A 21,524-nucleotide genomic window follows, 5' to 3' on the forward strand; every position below is an offset into this window, starting at 1 on the left:
AAGCTATTGCCTTCAATGCATAGCTCCTTTTCCACCCACCCCCGCTTGACAACCCACTGACAGTGCTAGATTTATGCACCAATTTACCAACTCGCGCGTGCAATGCGCAGCTACCTACCCCCTCTCCCAAATCATGGGTGAACGAAACTGTGGCAGCTACAACCAGTGTACGACCAGTACGCGGTCCTTACAGCTGGCAATGATGATGATGATGATGATGATGATAGTCATCGGCGGGAGTTTGCGAACAACCGAGTCGGCCAATTCTTTCTGACTAATCGGCCGACCTTTCCTCACTAGGAATACGCCGCTGAAACCTGATTGATCTACGGTACACCTTGATACTGTAGACGGGCAGTCTGAATCTTCATGTGACTACTTACTATTAAACGGTCGTAAAGTCACGTCTGAATAGTCACTGAATGTGGTTCGAAGATGATATCAGTGACCACTCTGTGCTCACCTACAAGTCCTCAGTAAGGACGAAAGTGCTTGTCTGGATGAGGTTTTCCAAGCACACCTGTACCTTAAACATAGCTTACACTCAAATCGTGGGGTACGGTCCTTTTTTGTCATCTCTCCATGAAGCGCATATTGCTGAAGAGACATTCTGGAATTCTCCGAAAGTACCCAATCGAAACATGGGTGTCACCTCTGGAGTTTAATGCGCTAATCTCACAAGCTAGAATGAACTGAAAGGTATTCTGAAAACAAGAATGGTGCCTTCGTTGCCTTGGACGAACGGCCGAAATAACGCACAAACTTTGTGTTAATATCACCTTTGGTTGATCAGTCTTCCTTCTTTCCTATCGCATTTATTCTCATGAGCACATACCAAGGACGGGAAAGCGATGGCCTCTGGTTTTTATCGAATCAGAGCTTATTAGCGGTGCATATATTTTTTGCTGTCGAGGTTCGAACGCCAGACTTTTGATATGCGAACTGAGCGTCTTATCACTCTTCCAAAGGCGAACCATAGAAGCACCTGAATTACCATGCCTGAATGAAAGAACATATCCGCACTTGAGGGATGTGTTCCAATCTCTTAGGCATCTGTTTCACTCAACTTGACTTTTACGGAATTTGCTTTAGTGGCAAAACATACCTTTGGGTGGGTGGTGTGGCCACGAGTAGCTTCGTTGGACCAATCTTGACAGATTTACTTGCGACCCATGTCGAAACGAAGCTGAACTCGATCAACTTTCATGACACCAATCACTGTTCTGTGGATAACATTTTTGTCATGGTTGACCATACACAAAGTTGAAACAGCTTCTTATGCAGTTAACTGAATGCTGTGGAACACGAGAATACGTTGCAACTTTGAAGCTATGTTTTGATACGTACCAGGGGGTGAAGTCGAACTCACGATATGGAGGAAATACACATGGATCTAGCAGTTTTGTGCTCACCACTTACAAGCAGTGTTGTGCGAGCCTCACTGGATAGGGTAAGGAAGACTGCTTTCCGAACGTAGACAAGCATTTGATGATTTGGTACCGTTGTCGCGGGAGAATGGTTACCTAGACAGGTTCACTGGAGATCACAGAAAAACGTGAACATCAAAATAATTGACACTAGTGAGTTCTGACCTGCCTTTATCCAATTAGTCTATTACGGTGGTCGTGCGAATCCGTCGGTAACAAAGTTTCAACCATGAAGAGTGCCTGCCACACTGTCAAAGTCTCAAGGCTTTTCGATGTGACCCATGATCCAACACTTTTCACGAACGGCCGACTGTCCTTGTCTAATGAATCCCATTATTTTTATGAGAAACGTATGGATGCAGCGCTGTCCACCTCGGAGTCACAGGCTTGGATGAGTGAGCATATCGCTCGCTGTATGGAAGATGAGGTGCGGAGGAGACGGGAACAAAACAGAGGGTCTGAAATTTGCGTGTCTCCAAAACTGCCGATTGCATGCAAGACAGATGAGGTGACCACACTAATAATCAGGTGTTGTGCATAACCAAAAACGTGCAATTTATTCGAAATAGTTCCTATGTCAAGTTGTTACTTCCACGGTATGTATTTTATCGATGTTATTACCGTACACGGGTTTGTAAATTGCCATTTTGAAGTATATTGATTTATCACGTCTTTCTTCCATTACGTACTTCATGGGTTGAATAGAAATCACCCTGAACCAGTATCAGGTAGTCTATAGTTTTCGAGGTGTTTTTTTAATTTTTAGTATTCCTAGGTCGTTGTATTCAAGCCATCCGGTAGTCACACGAAATAGCAACGGCGAATGTCTAGTTGTCCTTCGCATGCGACCAACCGCTTGCATGTGGGCTTCGTGTGCGATCAGTTTGCTCATTTGACTGGTAATGCTGGGTGCCTTGATACATCCGAGGAAACCCACTGTGAATGGTTCACCGACGTGAGCTTGTCAGATCATATCACACTTCGGTCCGGCACTACTGAAGTCTTGGACCGTGGTGCTCCAAACGCGGTGATCTTAGGCCATTTGAGTACATGTATTATCCAAGCGGCGGACACCACGAATGTGGTAGACATCTAGCCAATTAGCATTGATTGTTTTGAGAAATATTTTGACGCATCCACCCAATCGATATTGCCGTGAACCACTGAAGACACACAAGACACTTGATTCATGAATTCCATGGGTGGTTTCAACGGGGTTGGAGCGGGCATTGTTGGACTTCTGTGGAAAGGAAAGAAAGCTAGATTAAGGTCACGTGGTCACGAGATATCCACTCGCATGCCCGAAGAGGCAAAAAGCCTTTCCAACCACTAGTCGTGCACATGCAACATATTACCACTTAGATTCAAAAGGCGACCAGAGTTGACTCAGATCGATGGTACTCGGGGGACAAAGACAATGTCTCAAATAGGAGTGTAGTTAGTACATGTTTCGAGTGCTGTACCATCTTAAACGTCTTCAGAACGACTGTTTGTTCCTATTACCTGATTGTGCAGACACCAGTCATAGCAAAATAGACAAGCCATGATTTTTATTTGATTGTGTATTTTCAGTTCGAAGGATCCGAGCTACCATTGGATCGTCGTGTGGGTATTTTCATCACAATGAACCCGGGTTACGCCGGCCGCACGGAACTTCCGGAATCAGTGAAGGCTCTATTCCGCCCGGTAGTTGTTATTGTGCCTGATCTCGAGTACATTTGTGAGATCATGCTTTTCTCACAGGGTTTTTTAACTGCCCGAGTAAGTTACCCAGTCATGTATGTATCTAATTCTGTCGTCGAAGTACCAAATGTTTGTGTTCCCTCCTTTAGAAAAGAGGGTTGATAGGCGTCTATTGGTGTGTAGTCAATATGAAACGAACCGTTCTAAGCTCTCCAACAAACAGAACTAAGAGTATATTTTCTACTGAGACCTACCAGGCCACCGAGTTTAATAACATCAGAAACATGCTGAAGCGTAACAACTATCTATATCTTTCAATGAGAAGACACTCGACGGGTCACAAACAGGAGGGACCCAGGAAACAGTACCATCTTACCAACAGTTCATATCTCACACGGCGCGTAAAGTGCTGAACGAATTTGTCCGAGGCTCAAAATTGACAACAAAACAGGCAGACACTTGGTACACCCTAGAGATCCCATCAACCTCAGTGATCAAACTGCGTACACAAAATCTCTTGTGAGGTTTGCAATGTTAACTGAATAGGAGAGGCGAACAGGCAACTCAGCGTGTTGCAGAACGCAAAAGACATGTACTCTTTCCGTCCTCAAGTCCCTCGCATTCCAAAATTCGGAAAAAACTCAGCGATTGCTCTGCAGACATTGATGGCAAGCCACAGTGTTGTGTTTGGCCATGCTTAGATGCCCCACAAGGTTAGCAGAACAATGAGCGGACGCCTTGGCAGTTCATACATATGCCCGCCAGTCAAAAAGGCAGTCAATCCATATCCGCTCTGTGATCAAGACTCAAAAGCACCAATCAATAAGTCGACATGCCGATCTCAGCTGCAACCCACGCACGTGTGACTCACATCTTAACCAGCCGAACAACCTGTTCAAGGTCGACCACACAGCGACGGCACCGGTCAACAGTTGTTGTTTTTGGCCAGTTATTTTTGCTGCTAACGCAGGTCAACCATGGTAATCGATGTTTTGAGTTGTTAGAAAAACCGGAACAGTAGTTTCCAGTCAGCTGGAAACAAGTCTGAACCGACTGAGAAATCAAAGTTCCAAAAGTGTTTGTTTACCGAAGTCTTCTGAAACGGTGCAGTTATGGTTGTTTTCACGTTCACATCACTCCTGTCTGACTAGTCCTCTCTCTGTCCTGTCGCAGCTACTATGCTGAGTTCATAACAGAGGGAGGAAGCATTGGACCCGAGTTTCACCCCTAATGGAGCTAATCAGCCTTGCGTGTCAAGGTCTGAATACTGGACATCGGGCATGCAAGGCGCGCACGAGAAGCACCTGAATTATCATGTCTGAACAGGTGAACATGTTTCCACCACTAATCAACTTAAGCGATTGTCATCCTGGTTTCATCTGGGACGTACACGGGAGAGCTAATCAGTTATCCATAACTGTTGTTGTTTCTGTCCCCCGTGTAGGAAATTTCTGGCAACCCTAGAGCCACAAGCTTCGTTCCAGCTGGGCTTGAATATGTTTTTTTCTCCACAGATGGCTGTATGCATCAAAAAGGCAACTTTTTCAGGTGTTTAAAAGGCGATGAATAACCTCAGTTTCCTGGTCAAACAATCATTTGTCGGTCCGCAGACGATCTGCTCCCATCAACATCCGGAAGTAGTCAGCTAACTACGGTTTCTCTTCTACTTTAGGATCTTGCTAAAAAAGTAACAGCGTTGTATCGATTGGCCAAGGAACAATTGTCGCAACAACACCACTACGATTTTGGTCTCCGTGCTCTGCGCTCACTTCTGGTTATGGCCGGTGTGATAAGACGAAAAAATCCCAATCTTCGTGAGGACCAACTTCTTATGCGAGCGTTACGTGATTCGAACATTCCAAAACTAGTTCATGAAGATGTGCCATTGTTTATGGGTTTGATCCAGGACTTGTTTCCTGGAATTGAATTTGAAGCGGCTCAAATGATCGCTGAACTGGTTGAGGCCTCACATGCGGTACTGGAACATTTGCAATACACTATCGTCGAAGAGCAAGTGAGTTTGGGTTTTATTTGAAATGAAAGCGCCTACGTTCACGTCCCTTCTCTTATGAAGTATATACATATGTTTATAACGGGCGCATTTTCTATGTATCGTTCATCTGTAGCACTCTTTCGGTGCCTTGCTGCCATGCCACCCGAAGGAAGCATCTCATCCGCCAGGTCTAGACAGGCGCATTTTCTACCACGGTATGATGCGATCTAAACAGGTTTTAGTTACGATAGAGTTCGGAAGTTTGCTAGCACTAGCTACCAGACATCAGGTTTCTGCTCAGTCCAAAAACAGCTAGGTTAACGTTTTTCTCAAACATCAGGTTTCTGCTCAATGAATGAAAAAGTCCAAAAACAGCTAGGTTGACGTTTTTCCGCCTGAGATAGTTGGTACTGGGACTCGCTTCGTCAGTAGAGACTGAATGAGGGGATGCCCCTGTATACTACACAGTAACATCGTATACTATTTGGTTTGATGAACTCTCATCAGTGGGGATCTCTGTTTAGGGTTATGAATTTCACTCAGTAGAAGGTGGCGCTGGGATAGGAGGCTAAAGGAATGATGAATTTAGCGAAATACACTCACTTGTAAACTAATTAAATTTTTTCGATAGACTCACCTGGAACCCAGCTGAATCTACCATTTGTGCGCCTACCTGATGAGCCCCAAGAAGGGTGAAACCGGTTGTGGGCTGTCGACGGATTTTCAGCAACCTTATGAGTAGTGCATTAAAAAATATACATGTACTGCGATATCTCGAATGTCGTAGCGACTGAAACATGCGGCGGCTTGGTGCAGCACATCCAGTTGCCTGGAAACATCACAAACGAGAGATTCAGCAGGGTTCTGTGTGAGTTTGTCGAAAAACCAAATTAAATTGCAAATGAGTGTGTTTCGCTAATTTCGTGCAGTTTGCTTTCAAGTAGAACATAAGGTTCACGGAAACTTGGGGACCGATGAGCCCCAAGAAGGGCGAAATCAGTCGTGAGCTGTCGACGATTTTTCAGCAACCTTATGAGTAGTGCATTACGAACGATTAACTTGCGACTAACTTGTTTAACTTACCTTCCCGATTGAACTAGCTATTAACAGTCATTCATAATTGTAGGGACCATGAAGTCGTTCTGTGTACTCTTTCAAAAATGAGTAACTTACTAAGTTCATCACAACACAGATGCATTGAAACCATTTCAGTTTAGTTGCTCAAGAATTGTTTATTTTGATGGAAGAAATCGATACGAACTCGTACATTAACTGAGCGGATGCCGTCAGTGTCCAGAAGTCAAACTTACTGCAAGACAGCTCACACTATATAGTCGTCGAGTGCTTGGAAAAAGTGTCATCGTTTGTGAAGTATCGGAACCTAGACATACGGCTAAGGTTACCAGTTGGCGATATTTCCATTGTGCACAAGTCACTTTGAAAGACTGATGTCTCTGGAGAGTGCACTGCCAATTACAGCGCCTTCGCAACCCATGTTCCCAGGCCAACTGGGACTACGATCAGCGAGCCAGATTTACCCGGCTTCCGACGAATGTGGTAGGCCTCATGAGGCATCTGTCTTGCATCTGTCTGGCCACGCCAACAGGTTAGACGGAAGCCGCATGGGTCGCCTAACGGTAGAACAACCTTGTATGTGTGGGGCGAACCTGGTTCACAGGCAGCTTCCGACGTGGTAGGCCTCATGAGGCATCTGTCTTGCATCTGTCTGGCCACGCCAACAGGTTAGACGGAAGCCGCATGGGTCGCCTAACGGTAGAACAACCTTGTATGTGTGGGGCGAACCTCGTTCACAGGCAAGCAATAAACATCAAATATTGTGTGGGAGTCATAAACGAACAAATCGAATTTTATATTTTGTTGGAGAGGGACTGCAACGGCCGGTGTGCGATTTGTCTAATTTTGTGAGGGTAAACTGGGCGACAAACTCGTAATGAATGCTCATACCTTCCATCTGTCACAATTTGTGGTCGTTCTGAGAGAACGGCATTACTGTAATGGCAGTTATGTAGTAATGATGATGATGATGATGATGAGAGTTGTAAGTCATGTGTAGAGTTGTAGGGTGACCTCTGCAAAGGTAACAGACCATAGTCAGGCTTGATCTGAATAGTTATTCAATTCGAGACCCGTGGTTTCCGTGTGCTCCATTTTTCTGTCAATCAGGTGGTGAAAATTGTCCAGCTTCATGAAACTCTACACTACCGACATTCGGTGATGGTTGTCGGTCCAACGTGTGGTGGAAAATCCGTAGTTCTGGAAGTTTACGTTCGGGCTCTGAAACAGTGAGTTGGCCACTGGCCCGAGTTGACCGCTTTTGAGCCTAGTCGTTTGAGCTAGTTGTGATTGTACTTTGTTTGCGAGGGTAAACCCCATTAAACGGCCGCATAAAATTTCGTCTTTCTTCACGTTTCATTTGCCAAACAGACTAGGAACAAATTCCAAAATGTACACGATCAACCCCAAAGATCGGAGTGTAAATGACCTCTACGGATACTTGGAACCGACCAGTCGTGAATGGATTGATGGATTGCTATCCTACCTTTTCCGATTGATCAACCAATTTACGGACGCCGCGGAACGCCGATTCCTCCTATTCGACGGTGATGTGGATGCTTTGTGGATTGAAAATATGAACTCGGTAATGGATGACAATAAGTTACTTACGCTGGTCAATGGAGAGCGCATTCGGCTACAACCCTACTGTTCACTATTGTTTGAGGTAGCTGACCTGCAATACGCTTCCCCAGCGACGGTGTCCCGCTGTGGCATGGTATATGTTGATCCAACCAATCTGGGTTACACACCTTACTGGCAAAGTTGGGTGGGTCCGCGTAACACACTTTCCTTTCCAAGCTTGTATATTACATTAGACGCTGGTAAAGTAGTCCACAACCTTCATGGATTCTTGAGCAGAGTGAGGTTTGCATCTATGTCAGTCAATAGCACAGAACATTTGTTAAGAGCTCACAATTCGGCAGCTCTGAGGCCTTCTCCCCCGTCAAATCATTTAAAATGTACTGTTGACTTTGAGTGAAAGAAGTAACCATCATTTTATAAAGGAAGCTACTCACAAGGTTGCTGAAAACTCGTCGACAGCCTACGACCGGTTTCGCCCTTCTTAGGGCTCATCAGGTAGGCGCAGTCCCCGAGTTTCCGTCAACTTTATATTCTGCTTTCCTTTATGAAAATATACTGCAATATCTCGAATATCGTACCAACTGAATCATGTGTGCAGCACATTCAGCTGTAGGATATCATAAACGAGAGATTCAGTTGAGTCACTCGTGAAAACCAAACTGATTTGCAAATGAGTGTATTGCTCGAAGAAACCATTATCATTTTACCCATCCAATCGGTTCATCCACTTTTTTCTCGACAGGTTTCTGGTGTTCCCATGTCAATGCAAAACACCTTGAACAATCTGTTCAAAAAGTATGTGGGTGTGATAATGGACTACATTTTCGATGGCATCCTACCACCCAGTATTGGTCGTCAGATGACTGCAGTACCACAGATCGGTGAGGAAAGAAATAAGGGTCGGCAAGAAAGTGGTGGGATGGGTATCGGTGGTGGCGGTATGGGTATTGCTGGCAAGGAGTCCGGTGCAAGTTCTGGGACCTCCAAATTGAAGCTGGTCTTACCTTTGGTCAAAATGAACTTGATTGTTCAGTTTTGTACGTTGTTACAAACTCAACTAGAGTTGGGAGGGCATCCAGGAATGGAGAAAACCGAAATTGAGGTCACTCAATGCCTTGATATTGAGTAAGTGTTTTTTCTCGGTTTGCTGCTCACGACAATCGATCTAAGATAGTAATGGATAAATGCGAGATGGAGTGACTACAGTAAATGCGATAATATCCTCATCTACAGTTGGAAAAACTCTGAACCAAGAGAAATAGTGAAACCTCAAACACATATCCCTCTGAAACGGAAGACCTTGTCCATCACCGAATCATTCAGAAGATCAATGCACTTTTCGGCGAAATATGCTGGTTGGGTATCAACCTGCTGAAAGGCCAAACTTTGTACCAGGTTATGCATTTAGCTATTTTCTCATATGGATGGATAGGTCGAAATATTTTTCTGACGGCGGCTGTAAAGGATTTTCAGCTAAACGGTATTGGGTCACGGATCAAAGTGTTGTCATCAATGCTGAGCTACCGTACAACCATGTTCATCAGAGCGATTCACGTGGCTTCCTTGCGAAGTCGCAAACCACATCAGGCGGGAATGTGAACTGTTGCACATCATCATCATCATCATCATCATCATCAACATCATTGACAGCATGACACCGATGCTTCACTGCCATACACTCATGATTTATTTGAAAGCCTTATTGTAAAGAAAAGAGTAAAGTTGGACGGGAAGGGACTTAGTGCTAGCTTACCACAATCATTCCGAGGTGCCTACACCTCCAGTCATTCACTCAGGCAATCTGGTTAGAAACTGACAACAAGCACGCCACTGACATCGGTTGGCAGCCATAACTTTTAGTGTCTCCAACCAGGCACAGTGAGGATCACGCAGTCCCCATCCTGGAAAGCGAGTAGCACCGACAGCACCCAAGCGTTTCGTGATCTCCTTTCATACTCCTTGCCAGGTCAAGGTTTGGTCACATAATCTTCACCAATGCACACTATACTTCAAGTATGAATGCATGGATTGTAACTGAGCGTGTTTTTGCACTTATGGAGCATATCACATTCTACCTTTGACTTCACTGGCACGAAGCCACCTTTCTCAGCCGAGGGGCAACTTACTTTCTCTGACCATCAGATTATGGTTTCGATTAAGCAGTTTGGGGAAGCCACAGATAAGTTAAGTCAAGAGTATCTGTTGTGGCTCAGCTGATGAGACACTCGTCCGACAAAGTAGAGGTCATGGTTTCGATCCCCGATCCCTATGTATATATTAGTCCGTATTGTGTATACTGTGGTCTAAAGAAGGTGAACATAACGGTGGTAACGGACTTTTGGCCTTTCCTGAAAGTGTTTTTTAGCAGGTAGAACCGTGGCTGACGGGAACTGCTTTTGTATACTACAGAAGGATGGTCACCCCCCGGCGAGCTATGAACCAAGGATACTGTTCTGACCGAGTACGTGCTCGTTGATGAAAGCGAAGTGTACTGAAAAGTTGAAAGCTGTGAAAGACTTTCTAGAACTCTAGCACATCAGCACCAGTCATATTAACTACCATGATTGTAAGACTCCACGGTAATATGCACTACTTTCATGCGAAGCGATCACGGATTAAACAGCAAAGTAGTAGGTAGACCGGGAGAGCCACGTGCATGTACGTCCACACAGTCATGGGTGTCCTGACGTGTATGTTCAGTCCTTGTTCAGTCCAAGACTAGTCGACCTAAGCAAATCGATGTTTCTTGTTCGTTCGTTTATACGGGCAAATGCAGAAAACCTCAGAGTTGTTTTCTCGCCTCACGAATGACTGAGAATTGTTGAAGAGAACTGCATACAAACAGTGCTGGTAGGCTTCTATTGTTCCCTTTTATTGAGGGCCTTCCACATGCTTTTTGGTTATCTTTGTAGGAGTGGATAAAAGTACTTACCAGACACATACGGATTATGGACTCTATCCATCTCTCGGCACGTGTAGGTATTACAATTTCTAATGGGAGACAATTCGAGTATCCTACTCACACTGGGTAGTACATTGAAGGGTATTTACGGAATTTACAGCTTATGGGGCCAGCCGAACTTAATCGTGAGAACCCTAAATTTAAGACTTGCTTATATTTTCCTCGCTGATTTTGCCTTCTTGCACCAATATTCTGATTGGTTTTGTGCGCAGAAACGCTCAAGAATCCGTCAAGTTTTCCATGCTCGAGAAAGCGTTACCACCGCTGCATCATGGCTCTATGTCGCCTTCGGTGCACGGTTCAACTCAGCAACAGATGTATCAACCATCAAGTTCGCTTTATGGTGCCACACCTTCTCTGTCACAAGCACTGTCCCAAGGGTTGAGCCATGATTCCAACAACGAAGTCACCATTGATAATCCGGACGTGTTAGAAAGCGTGTTCTTGTTTTCTCTGTGTTGGGCCTTTTCCGGTGTGGTCTCTGCAGCAGACCAAAGAACGTTCGATAACCTGATCAAGATATTGTCTTCTTTGCCTCAAATGGATGAAGGCCCTGGGGAGCAACCAGCCAGACCGGGTGAGTATGAGTTACACTCTTTTGGTCAAACGGATGTTCATCGGATTGCTGATAATAAACGTGTCCTATCCTACACCCTGGCACTGAAAAGGAGTTACAGTGGAACGAACGGGATTATTCATAGGCAAAATTGGGTCTTTGAGAACAGGCCGAAAATTACCGATACCATCTGAACAACTCTTGATCTGGAGATTTTTGGTTTCTTATTGCTCTGCCTTACTGCGTTTGTCCAGAAAATAGTTGGGCCGTTGTGCTTTTTCTGGGCTGCTACGCGCCGACCAAGTGCCATGGCGTAACAGTTTCATCATTTGATCGGTTGCGTACTTTACAAAGTTCACGTTAGTTCACGATTCTGAATTCGGTAAAGCATACTAATCGGTCATAGCGGTGAATAGTGTCACGTGAACTAACCTCCATACACGGGTGTTGCTTTCTTACCGAGATTCTCTTCCGAACTATGGTTCGAACTGTGGCCACACAGATTTGTTTCCATTCTTGTTTTTTATCCAACATCACGGCTGCACGTCTTCTCAGCTGCCATATTGCGTTTTGATGGAGCATCTTCTAAACTGGTGAATATATCTACACCATGTCAAGCATGCGTTTGAGGTCCTCTTGTTGAATAAACTAATAATACCGGCTTTGACAGAGTATCCAGAAAAGACAGTCCAGGGGAACTAAAGGTGATTTGTCAGGAAGATTCGTAAATTTCAGATTAACAGTGTTCCGGAAGTTTCTGATGCCTTATCTCCTGTTATTTCTGACGGCTGTCCCCGCTGCAGCGCCTCGTGCCGGAAAAATGATTCACCCATAAGGAACACAACAGGTCTTTTGCGAGCAAGCGAGTGTGGGAGTTTGAGTGCGAAAATTCAACGGCCTTAAGCTACTTTATCGGAGGGAACTGTTTGACCTTCGTCCAATGGTGTCTCGCGCTGTCTGGCTTTGACACAAGGCTGTCGCGCGATACATATTGAGGGGGCGTTGTCTGTCTCGTCAGCATCCAGCGGAGTTGAGGGTCTCAGTAGATTTCGGGCATTCGGTGGTTATTTCCAGGACTCTAACCTTCTTGATACTTCCAAAACTGCTAAGTGAAATATGACAGATAGCGATCGGAATGTCTGCACCAAAGAAACCAATGAGCTCGTGGCATGAAAGGGAAAGTAGACACATTAATCCTCGTGCTTTCCGACCCACTCTTTTTTTGGTGACAGATCGGAAACTTCATCCCAACCATCAGTCGGAGTTCACTGACCTCCGTACTCAGCCACGATAATACAAATTTGAATAATGGATTGAAGAACCCTGTGTGATATAGACCACCGCCGTAGGTAATGGTCGTATGCCATTAATGCTTTGCAATTCTGGTAGACAACACTTAAATTTCGAAACCCATTTTTGGTTTTTGAGAAATGCGATCTGCCCTGTGAAATTTAAAGACATGCTGCTAAGATTTGACACCACTGCTCGTTTCATTACCTCTCACCACGTAGTCTCACAAAGGTGTACAAATTGAATAGGGGATGGTTTCTCCTTTTCAACCAGGTACAATACCCATTCATTATCCTCTGCTGACCGACTATATGTTCAATAACTGCACCTTCTACTGGGTACCCTGGAAGAGTATGGTACCGAACTATATACACGATACGAGCGTATCATTCACGAGCATTTTGGTCCCCACGGTGGAAACTATCAAACTGAATTGGTTGGTGGAAGAACACCTAAAGGTAGTCGTGCATTGAATCTGTGCTGTTTTGGTTTTCCTCGGAGATGAAAAATTAGGTTTTCCTCTTTTCTCTTTCTCTCTCTCACTACTGAATGTTTGCTGGTAGCATTTGAAAAACATTAAAAAGAAGGACTCAGTCGTTTGCTGGTAGGGATCCGTTTAAGCCGCTGATTCCCAATCCCTGGTAAGAGATAAGCTACCTGGTGCAAGTTATTTGCCTCTAAAGACTTACGGAGAAGGTGATGGATTCAGCGTCCGAATTCCTCGTAATTTGAGCCGACTGTAGCTTGACGGAGAACACCCGATAAGTTGAGGATAGTTCAGCGTGTAGTTGCTGAGAACTGATATGTTCCCTAAAAGCTGAGGGGAGACAGATGTGTGATCCGAACCATTCGTGTTAATATTTGTAGAACCTCACGAATTCCAGGCATCTTGTGCTACTAGAGACATGCAATCTTGCACCCAAATGAGTAAGCCGGAGAACCTTCAAAGGGATACCAAAAGGCTTATCACCCTGAATGCCAGTTGGGGTGAGATGCCTGAGTGCCTTAGAGCGCGAATCCACTGATAGGAGAGTCCGTGGTTCAAACATGAACTCTGGCTGTCGGCTTCCCATGTCTCTGCTTGGGAGACCTAACAATATCTCAGTCCTTGTGCTTCATTTGAGTAGCATTGTAGCTAGGCACCGAAAGGATGTTACAGCTGAGCGATTCATATTTTCTATTTACTCGAATGCCAGTTACGTGACTAACAGGAGGACAACTGTTCAAACGAGTGATGTGAGCGTGACTTCTACAAATTCCGCGACCATCTGCAGCAAATATGATTTCGTCAGTCTTCCTTTAGGAGGAAATCTAGCCACAGACCACCTGACTTGGCATTTACATCACACACTTCAACAACTCGTTCCGGCCGCCTCACCCGGTGTGTGGTTTTACAGATACCTTTGCACCTAATAAAAATAAGCCGCCTTTTAACATCGAAAACATGAACTGAACATGGCTTGACAGCAAAATGCGTGTGAACTCTACGCCCAAACTTTCATCACATCAGAAATGAATGGAAATGTTACATAAGCACCACAGTACTCTTCCGAAGAACAACTCTGAATGGAGGCCTTGCCCCGAAAGAGCCTTCAGAAAGCAGTTCCCGGTAGATTCATAAATTGTCGCCTGTCTCTGAAGAGGATTGAAGTCCGATGACCATTTCGAAGGACGCAATTTCGGGAAGCAAGCCAATGCACCCAGGGGTTGTCAACTATTCAAAACCCACGTAAACCAGTTGAGCAAATTCAAAGTCGAATCCAGAGTCACTGCGCTTTCTAGTAAGTACAAAGGACTAGGTCAGGTTTGAATCATAACGTCTCTGTTTTGGATCCCAGATTTGAAAATCAGTGGTTATGGTGTGGTTGTTATAGCAGAATATTCATATTCATTTTATCGAATAGAATAGCCATCCGCTTTCGTCAGCAATATAGCAGCAACGAGTACGGGCTTTTAACTGCCATAAAATACTGAAGAAAGGACGAATTGGCCAGCCCGACTCAATAAAACCCCAGCGCACAAAGAAAGATAAATCAAAGCTTGGCAATACGAATCAAAAGTGACATGCTGTCCATTGGGTTCGGGTACATCCACTGATTTTTAGGGTGTTTGGTCACACGGATCTCGACTGGGAAGGTTCGGGAATTCGACGGTATGTGGTTTGACTGCAGTCGCTTTTATTTTGTGTTATAACTTGCTCCCCACGAAAGTTGGGCCAACAACGGTTTCCAAGGTCTTGCTTGAATAGACGAGCTCAGACATGCGTGGATTATGTGCCCCGGTGATTGTGATCTTTCCTCGAGTGCCGTCTGGCACACCACCATAGACGTGTTGAAATCAGCTGGCTCCTGCTGCGCTAGAAAGACAGCGGTGATTGAAAAATCTTTTGTGCCTAGGTGGATTCCAGGCGTGGATATCACGATATTGTATTAAGAACTGAGGAAAGGGAATAATTTTCGTTTTAATCACAGCCAGCTGGCCAAAGGTAACTTCACTCCCAATTGCGTTTCCGATGTATACCAGAATGCCTCTCCATGAATAAGCACGTCGGAGCTAATCAAACGCAACTTTCCCCTAATCATCCTACTCAGCTTCGTCACCCGCTGGTTGTCATCGGTGAGACAGGGACATCGAAAACAGCAACTATCGAAAGCACCTTGAAATCGCTCGACCCGGACACAAACAGCCAACTGATTTTGAACTTTTCCTCTCGAACCACTGGGAACGATGTGCGACGAATGTTGAATGCCAACGTGGAGAAACGTGCCAAAGGAGTTTACGGTCCGATTCCTGGAAAAAAACTGGTTGTCTTTATTGACGATATGAATATGCCCAAAGTAAGTGTGTCAATGTGGCTCAGTGGTTAGAGTGCGAACTCACTGACTGGAAGGTCTTTGGTGGAATCCGACCTCTGCTTCTTGACTTCCCCTCTCTTGATTAGGGCAACCTGGCAGTATCAAAGCTCTCGTGCTTCATTTTGGTGGCGTGGCAGTTAGGAACCGAAAGGGTGCTATAGCTGAACAGTTCTTCAATGTCAAAGCAATAGGTTACCTCTATTTCATATTGTCCCATGTTCCAGCGGTACTGACCACCAGAATGTGCATATCTTCTCTAATGAGCCTTAAGGTCAACCATGGGGAGTATGGAACCGTCAGGCTAACCATTCCATCGGCGGCCGTTTATTGAAAATAATTTCGGAGTATTCTAATCACATTTAAAACAAATCCCAACAGCATGTGTTTCATGGCGATGGGAAATTATACCATAAACTAGACTGTAGACTGTTGACCACATAGGACAAAAGTTTCAGCCACACACTTAGGTACGCTAACTGTAGACTACGCCGAGCACAATGTGTGACTCGAGGACTACTCATGAACTGCAGTATGTGGGATAATGTGCATCATTTCGCACTACAACGGTCCACTCTCAAGCAGATCCCCTCCGAAGAGAGGCCAATCCATCGCAGAGTCCACTACAAGGTTCCCAGTCAGCTGAATCCCAGTAGTCGGTTTCTGTCCCACGAAGAAAGGTCATGAAGAGTGTGAATCGACTCATTGATCGAAGGCAAAATTCAAGCTCGGGCAGCGTTTGCCATGGCTGTGTATAGCGAACCGAGCTTGGATCAGCTGACTATTCAAAATGAGTATTCTAATTGATCGATCCTTTAGATCACCGACCTGTGCTGTCATAGAACTGAAAAGGAGTTGTCCGAACAAACCGCGAAGAATGAACCATTTCGGTAGGTTTCCATCATCATCTTTGACAGCCAGACGACAGGAGAGCAGTGATACTTCACCGCCGTATAACTGTGTCGTTTTGTTTCAATTAAGCCCATGATGGAGGGCAGAAGAGTGGGATAGAGTGGGGAGCCTAGGGATAGTCCAAACCTCCAACACTCACTCAGGCAATCTGGATAGAGACTGACCGTTTGAACGCAACCGACAGTGATTAGCCTGGATAGTCCAAACTCCAACCACCAACCACGCAATCTGGATAGAGACTGACCGTTTGAACGCAACCGACAGTGATTAGCCTGGAGCTACCAAGGAAGGCAAACAACATCAACAGCACCTAGACTTTAATTGCCTGCGATTCGACACTGAGGTACCAATCTTGTCTAGTCTTACTTTTGTCAAGGTAATTAAATCCAGTTGCTGATAAGTTGGTTCTAGACTCCTCTTCTGCTAATCGTTCCAGTTTGTTTAAGATACATTCAAACGAACTAACAAGTGTACTTTGTAAGCGTGACTGAAGCCACGCGGATAGTCAGGATTTCACCATGTTTAGATCACATGAGCTTTCTCCTTACTTGTAATGCATCCCTGGAATCGAATTATGATTGCAGGAAGATGAGTATGGTACACAACAACCTATTGCACTTCTCCGTGTCGTCATCGGTCGTGGTGGCATGTACCAACAAGGAAGTGATTTGTCTTGGCGCTCTCTGAGAGATATGACTTATACGGCAGCCATTGGACCCACTGGTGGAGGGCGACAGAGCCTGGATCCACGATTCCTCTCCCTGTTCACAGTCTACCATGCTCTCCAACCATCCAGCGAAAGTTTGTTCAGTATTTTCAGCAGTATTCTTTCGAGTCATCTGTCCAACGGATTTTCAAGAAAGCTCCATGCTTATGTGGACAAATTCACCCACTTGAGTCTTCTGGTCTATCGGTAAGGCACAGACTATCCTCAATAATGTTATTACTATCTACGGAAGTGTAAAGTTTCATGGAACCGTTTTAGTGTTTCCTTTAACGTTTATTCGCATCTTTTACAGTCGCGAGAATAGTTTGAAACGAAAAGGTGACAGCATGCTGTTTAGCATTTGATGTTACTGTCTTGGAAGCGGTTATTGATTGATATAATACATGTTTTGGAGTATGCTAGAGAATTGTTTACTGTCGAATGTTCGGCATTTTCCTCAACACTTCCATCATTCTCAAGGAGAGCCTCACAATCACCATGCCATAAGCTTGCCCGATGTTCAGGAACCACTCTATGTTTGGATAACGAATGTGAACTTTAAACGTGAAAATCATACACAAAGCACGTCAACATTTCAAAGAAACTACTTCTGACGTGAACACAATTTGCTCGATGTTAGTAGTGTCATGCGATGCTGTGGCAAATGCTTGGACCAAATGGTCAGTGATCTCCAGGTGTCCGGTCAATTCGTCAGTCTGATAGTCCGCTACCCGTTTAGTTCGCTGCCCATTCATTACCCGAACCCATTGGGGTCACATCTAGTAAGTAAACTACAGCATCCGACTGGCAAAGGAAAGAAGACAACTGTGGCAACTCAGTTTTGATGGACATCATCAGTGTTGTCTTCTCGTTTGGTGATGAAGCGTTTGCAAGTCAATTGCCAAGCTCGGCGAACAGATCAACAGCCACCTGATCAACTTCCAGTTCCAACAGTAGTGATAACCATTCAGACAAACCTCCGATGAACTCTCCTGCGATAATCCTAGTGATGTGTATTTCAAGCTTAGTCCGGGCCAAGTCTAGTAGGGGATCGATAGGTGACACTACTGTAATTCTTGACGCTCGTAATTTTGGTTTCAGTCAGACGAAGATTTCAAGAACCACACAAGACTTCAAAACGGAACTACATGTCCCTTGACTAGGGATTATCAGAACTTCCGTGTTAGATCAACGCTTAATCTGGATAAATCATCTGGGTAGGTAAGGATAGCCAGGATTTGTACATCAAATCAAGCTTCGAAAGGACAATTAACCTAACTGATCGACTTAAACAACACACGTACCGCAGTCATCTGAACTGGAACTTATCCACTACAAACGTGGGAAAGTATGTTAACTGAGATAAAGAAGTTATGAGTGCAGTACGCGTTAGAAATAATTGGGAGCTCGAAGAGACGTAAGACCGTTGATTCTGGTACCGTTAAGTGTAAGGAAAAAGTACATGTGCAGAGAGTGACGCATCCCCAAGGTCACCATCCGTACGACACGTTTGGAAGGCAGCTGCGTTGGCGGAGCGCACCAACACGGCTTAGCAGCATAGGACCAGCGGAGTGGGCCTCAAAGTGTTCACGACCGGAACACCACCATTGGCTGTACAGAACAAACAAGTGAACGACCATATTTGGCCATCCAGTCATCCTATATATTTACGCAGAAGCTCTGTATGTTTTGCCCTGACATTACAGCCGTGTCCCGAGTTCTCTGTCTTCTCCTTATCGCGTAGTCTGGCAGGCTCAGTGCAGGGGTAAGCAATAGACGGCCACCCACGTTACAACATTAACGCTTTATTTCTATTCTTGATGTTCGAACTCGTAGGCAAGACCACGTTTGCGAAACATTCACGTGAAGTCTTTACTCTATCGTGACCTTGTGGACTGCTGATGGACCGAATGAAGCTTGGGATTTCATAACCGGCCGTGTACAGACAAACGAACAAAGCAGCCAATTCCATATAGTGACTTTCTTTGTATTCGGAACGACTCAGGGCAGCTGTGGATCTTGTAGTGTGCGGTTTCACATTTTCTTGCGTTCACAGGCGTTCCACCGAATTGAACGACATGTTTCTTCTAAAAAAGGAGCTGCGCGAAAGAATGAGTTCCTAGCACTAATATGCTTTCTTGTCTTTTGCCGAATGTGTTTCATTTTAACCGCCCGCAATAATTAAACGTGGTCACGAAAGGTCAGATTTGTGAAGTATGTTGTTTAGAGTTGATTCGTCTCAGAGGAATAGGGTGCTCAACTTTTTCTACAACAGTCTACTGCCCATTTATAAGGATAAACGGTGGGTGATATCTGCATATTTATCTTGGGTCTTTTGCACAATACTGAATGATGTCCTTCCAACACACAGGGAGATCCGACGTGAAATGTTGCCGACGCCGTTGAAGTTTCACTACACGTTCAATATGCGTGAACTATCTCGACTGCTCCAAGGGTTACTCCAGTCTTCTTCCGAGCGGTTCAAAGGACCAAAGAAATTCTTACGACTATGGCGTCACGAATGTTTGCGCGTGTTTCGTGACCGGATGGTGGATGAGACAGATGTAGCTGCAATTAACGTGAGTTGTAACCGTTCGGGTCATCCACCTACTCTGTGCAACACTGACTTCTGCTCGCTAAGGGACAGCAATCACCACGGGGTCAGATCCGCCTAACGGTTTGGAATGCGCTTCACACCTGCAAAGTGTAAAGTGCTACTGCAAGACTGGGTGGGCTCGAACCCTAACCTCATGCTTGCGGATGAACCGATTGAGGTAGTAGACAAATTTGTTTACCTGGGCAGCTGTATCAGTCCCGGTGGTCTGGCGAACGATGAAATTACCATCCGGATTGGGAAGGCCAGAGCAGCTTTTGCGAACCTACGTCACCTGTGGCGTAGGCGTGACATCAGCTTCTCTGTCAAGGGTCGAGTTTACAATGCTGCGGTGCGCTCCATATTACTATATGGATCAGAAACCTGGCCGCTGCGCGCCGAGGACGTCAAAAGACTTTCAGTGTTTGACCATCGATGTCTTGGGAGCATTGCCCGAGTCTGACGGAAACACTGGATCAGCAATGCTGAAGTTCGTCGAATGGTATTTGCGAGAAATAACTCACCCTCGATAGATGAACTGATCACACCGCTTAGGTTGCGCTGGCTTGGCCACGTGCCGCGTATGCCAGTCGACCGAATTCCTCAAAGATCTCTTTTCGCCCAACCAGGTGAAGGGTGGAAGAGAGCCAGAGGCGGTCAAAGAGAGACTTGGCAGCGAAGTGTGAAAGCCATTACTAGCAAACTCAGCTGCGCTGTTCATTGCCGTCTTCCTGGATGGGGATCCCGATTCGGGCCATATCAGTGGCTGGAGACATGGCCCAGACATGTCCCAGTCGCGCCCTCAATGGCGCTCATGCATCAAAGCTATTGCCCTCAATGCATAACCCCCTCCTCAGTTTGCCCACAAAACAGCCCTTTGACAGTGCTGTATTTACGCACGAATTTATCAGCTCCCGCCTCCAATGCGCAGCTACCTACCCCACCTCCCCGAATCATCGGTGAACGAAACTGTGGCAGCTACAACCACTGCACGACAAGTACGCGATTATTACAGCTGGCATTGATGATGATGATGAAGGGACAGTTTAGTTTAGTAAATAGTTCAGTAAATAATTAAACCGATACTGCATCAATTTGCATCTCATGTTTGCTCTTATTGATCTCCGTTTTCCACCGTGAGAAGGTTACTGCTGGATTTCATCACTATCAAAATGCCGTGTGTTTATTTAACAAACAGTAAATGCGTTCTGGGTGTATGCATAACCATCAACCGGCTAGTAACTACAGGCTATTTCTTAGACAGTGCAGATAACAAGTATGAGTGCCAGTACACGAACTTGTGAGCACGTGATCACTGCGCAACTGGACGTAGGTGTAGCTAAGTACTAACTTTAAGAGTGGAAGATTTGTACAGTGGATTCCGTTAAAGGCAACACAAGAAACATAAACATTGAACTAACCAGTACTTGACCAGTCCTAAGCGGGCCCTAGGTACACCAGTTTCGGCGCCACTATAAGTTGACTTCATGTCCACACGATGTGTGGCGAGGATTGCATGCTCATCAAACACCTGGTTTGAGTAAATAAATTAAGTAGTCACTCAACCCGTGTCGTTAGTGCACGTCAAACTTTTCTATTTAGTTGAACAATTTGGGCAACTTGGTCATTTCTGTCAAACTTCAATTGTCCAGTGAAAACCCATTAACCATAGTTCACGAGTTTTGTTGCATTAGCTAGGTTGTTCCACCAAGGCTTTTGCGGACGTGGTTGGATTTGGGGGGGGGGGTCCCATGGTTAATTACTGATAATAACTGCCTGTTCCAATATTGTTATGGAGACAAGACACAGTAGTTGGTGTGTTCCATACTTTAGAATTTGCACTCTATACTACCTCTGAACAACCTGCTTACTCTTCATCCAGCTGCCCTGCT

The 21,524-nt window shown here is 45.2% G+C and overlaps 2 protein-coding genes across 2 annotated transcripts in view; one reads left to right on the forward strand and one right to left on the reverse strand.

The window, feature by feature from the left end:
- The window catches only part of T265_03751 (hypothetical protein), a gene marked incomplete at both ends in the record, with an annotated part of 90,983 nt that overhangs the window by 23,086 nt on the left and 46,373 nt on the right, over window positions 1–21,524 (forward strand). The window contains 11 exons of the mRNA XM_009168304.1: window positions 3,000–3,188; window positions 4,783–5,124; window positions 7,288–7,406; window positions 7,549–8,043; window positions 8,608–8,886; window positions 10,936–11,300; window positions 12,843–13,027; window positions 15,161–15,406; window positions 16,918–17,246; window positions 19,411–19,618; window positions 19,814–19,984. Of these exons, the coding sequence (XP_009166568.1) occupies window positions 3,000–3,188; window positions 4,783–5,124; window positions 7,288–7,406; window positions 7,549–8,043; window positions 8,608–8,886; window positions 10,936–11,300; window positions 12,843–13,027; window positions 15,161–15,406; window positions 16,918–17,246; window positions 19,411–19,618; window positions 19,814–19,984 (2,928 nt within the window). The remainder of the gene's footprint in view (window positions 1–2,999; window positions 3,189–4,782; window positions 5,125–7,287; window positions 7,407–7,548; window positions 8,044–8,607; window positions 8,887–10,935; window positions 11,301–12,842; window positions 13,028–15,160; window positions 15,407–16,917; window positions 17,247–19,410; window positions 19,619–19,813; window positions 19,985–21,524) is intronic.
- T265_03752 (hypothetical protein) lies at window positions 2,461–20,419 on the reverse strand (the record flags this gene model as incomplete). Its single annotated transcript, XM_009168305.1, has 4 exons — window positions 2,461–2,667; window positions 5,741–5,932; window positions 13,259–13,379; window positions 20,157–20,419. The coding sequence occupies 4 exons, from the start codon at window positions 20,417–20,419 to the stop codon at window positions 2,461–2,463; spliced, it is 783 nt and encodes a 260-aa protein (XP_009166569.1).

Source organism: Opisthorchis viverrini, assembly GCF_000715545.1.
Source record: "Opisthorchis viverrini unplaced genomic scaffold opera_v5_60, whole genome shotgun sequence".
NCBI lineage: Eukaryota > Metazoa > Platyhelminthes > Trematoda > Opisthorchiida > Opisthorchiidae > Opisthorchis > Opisthorchis viverrini.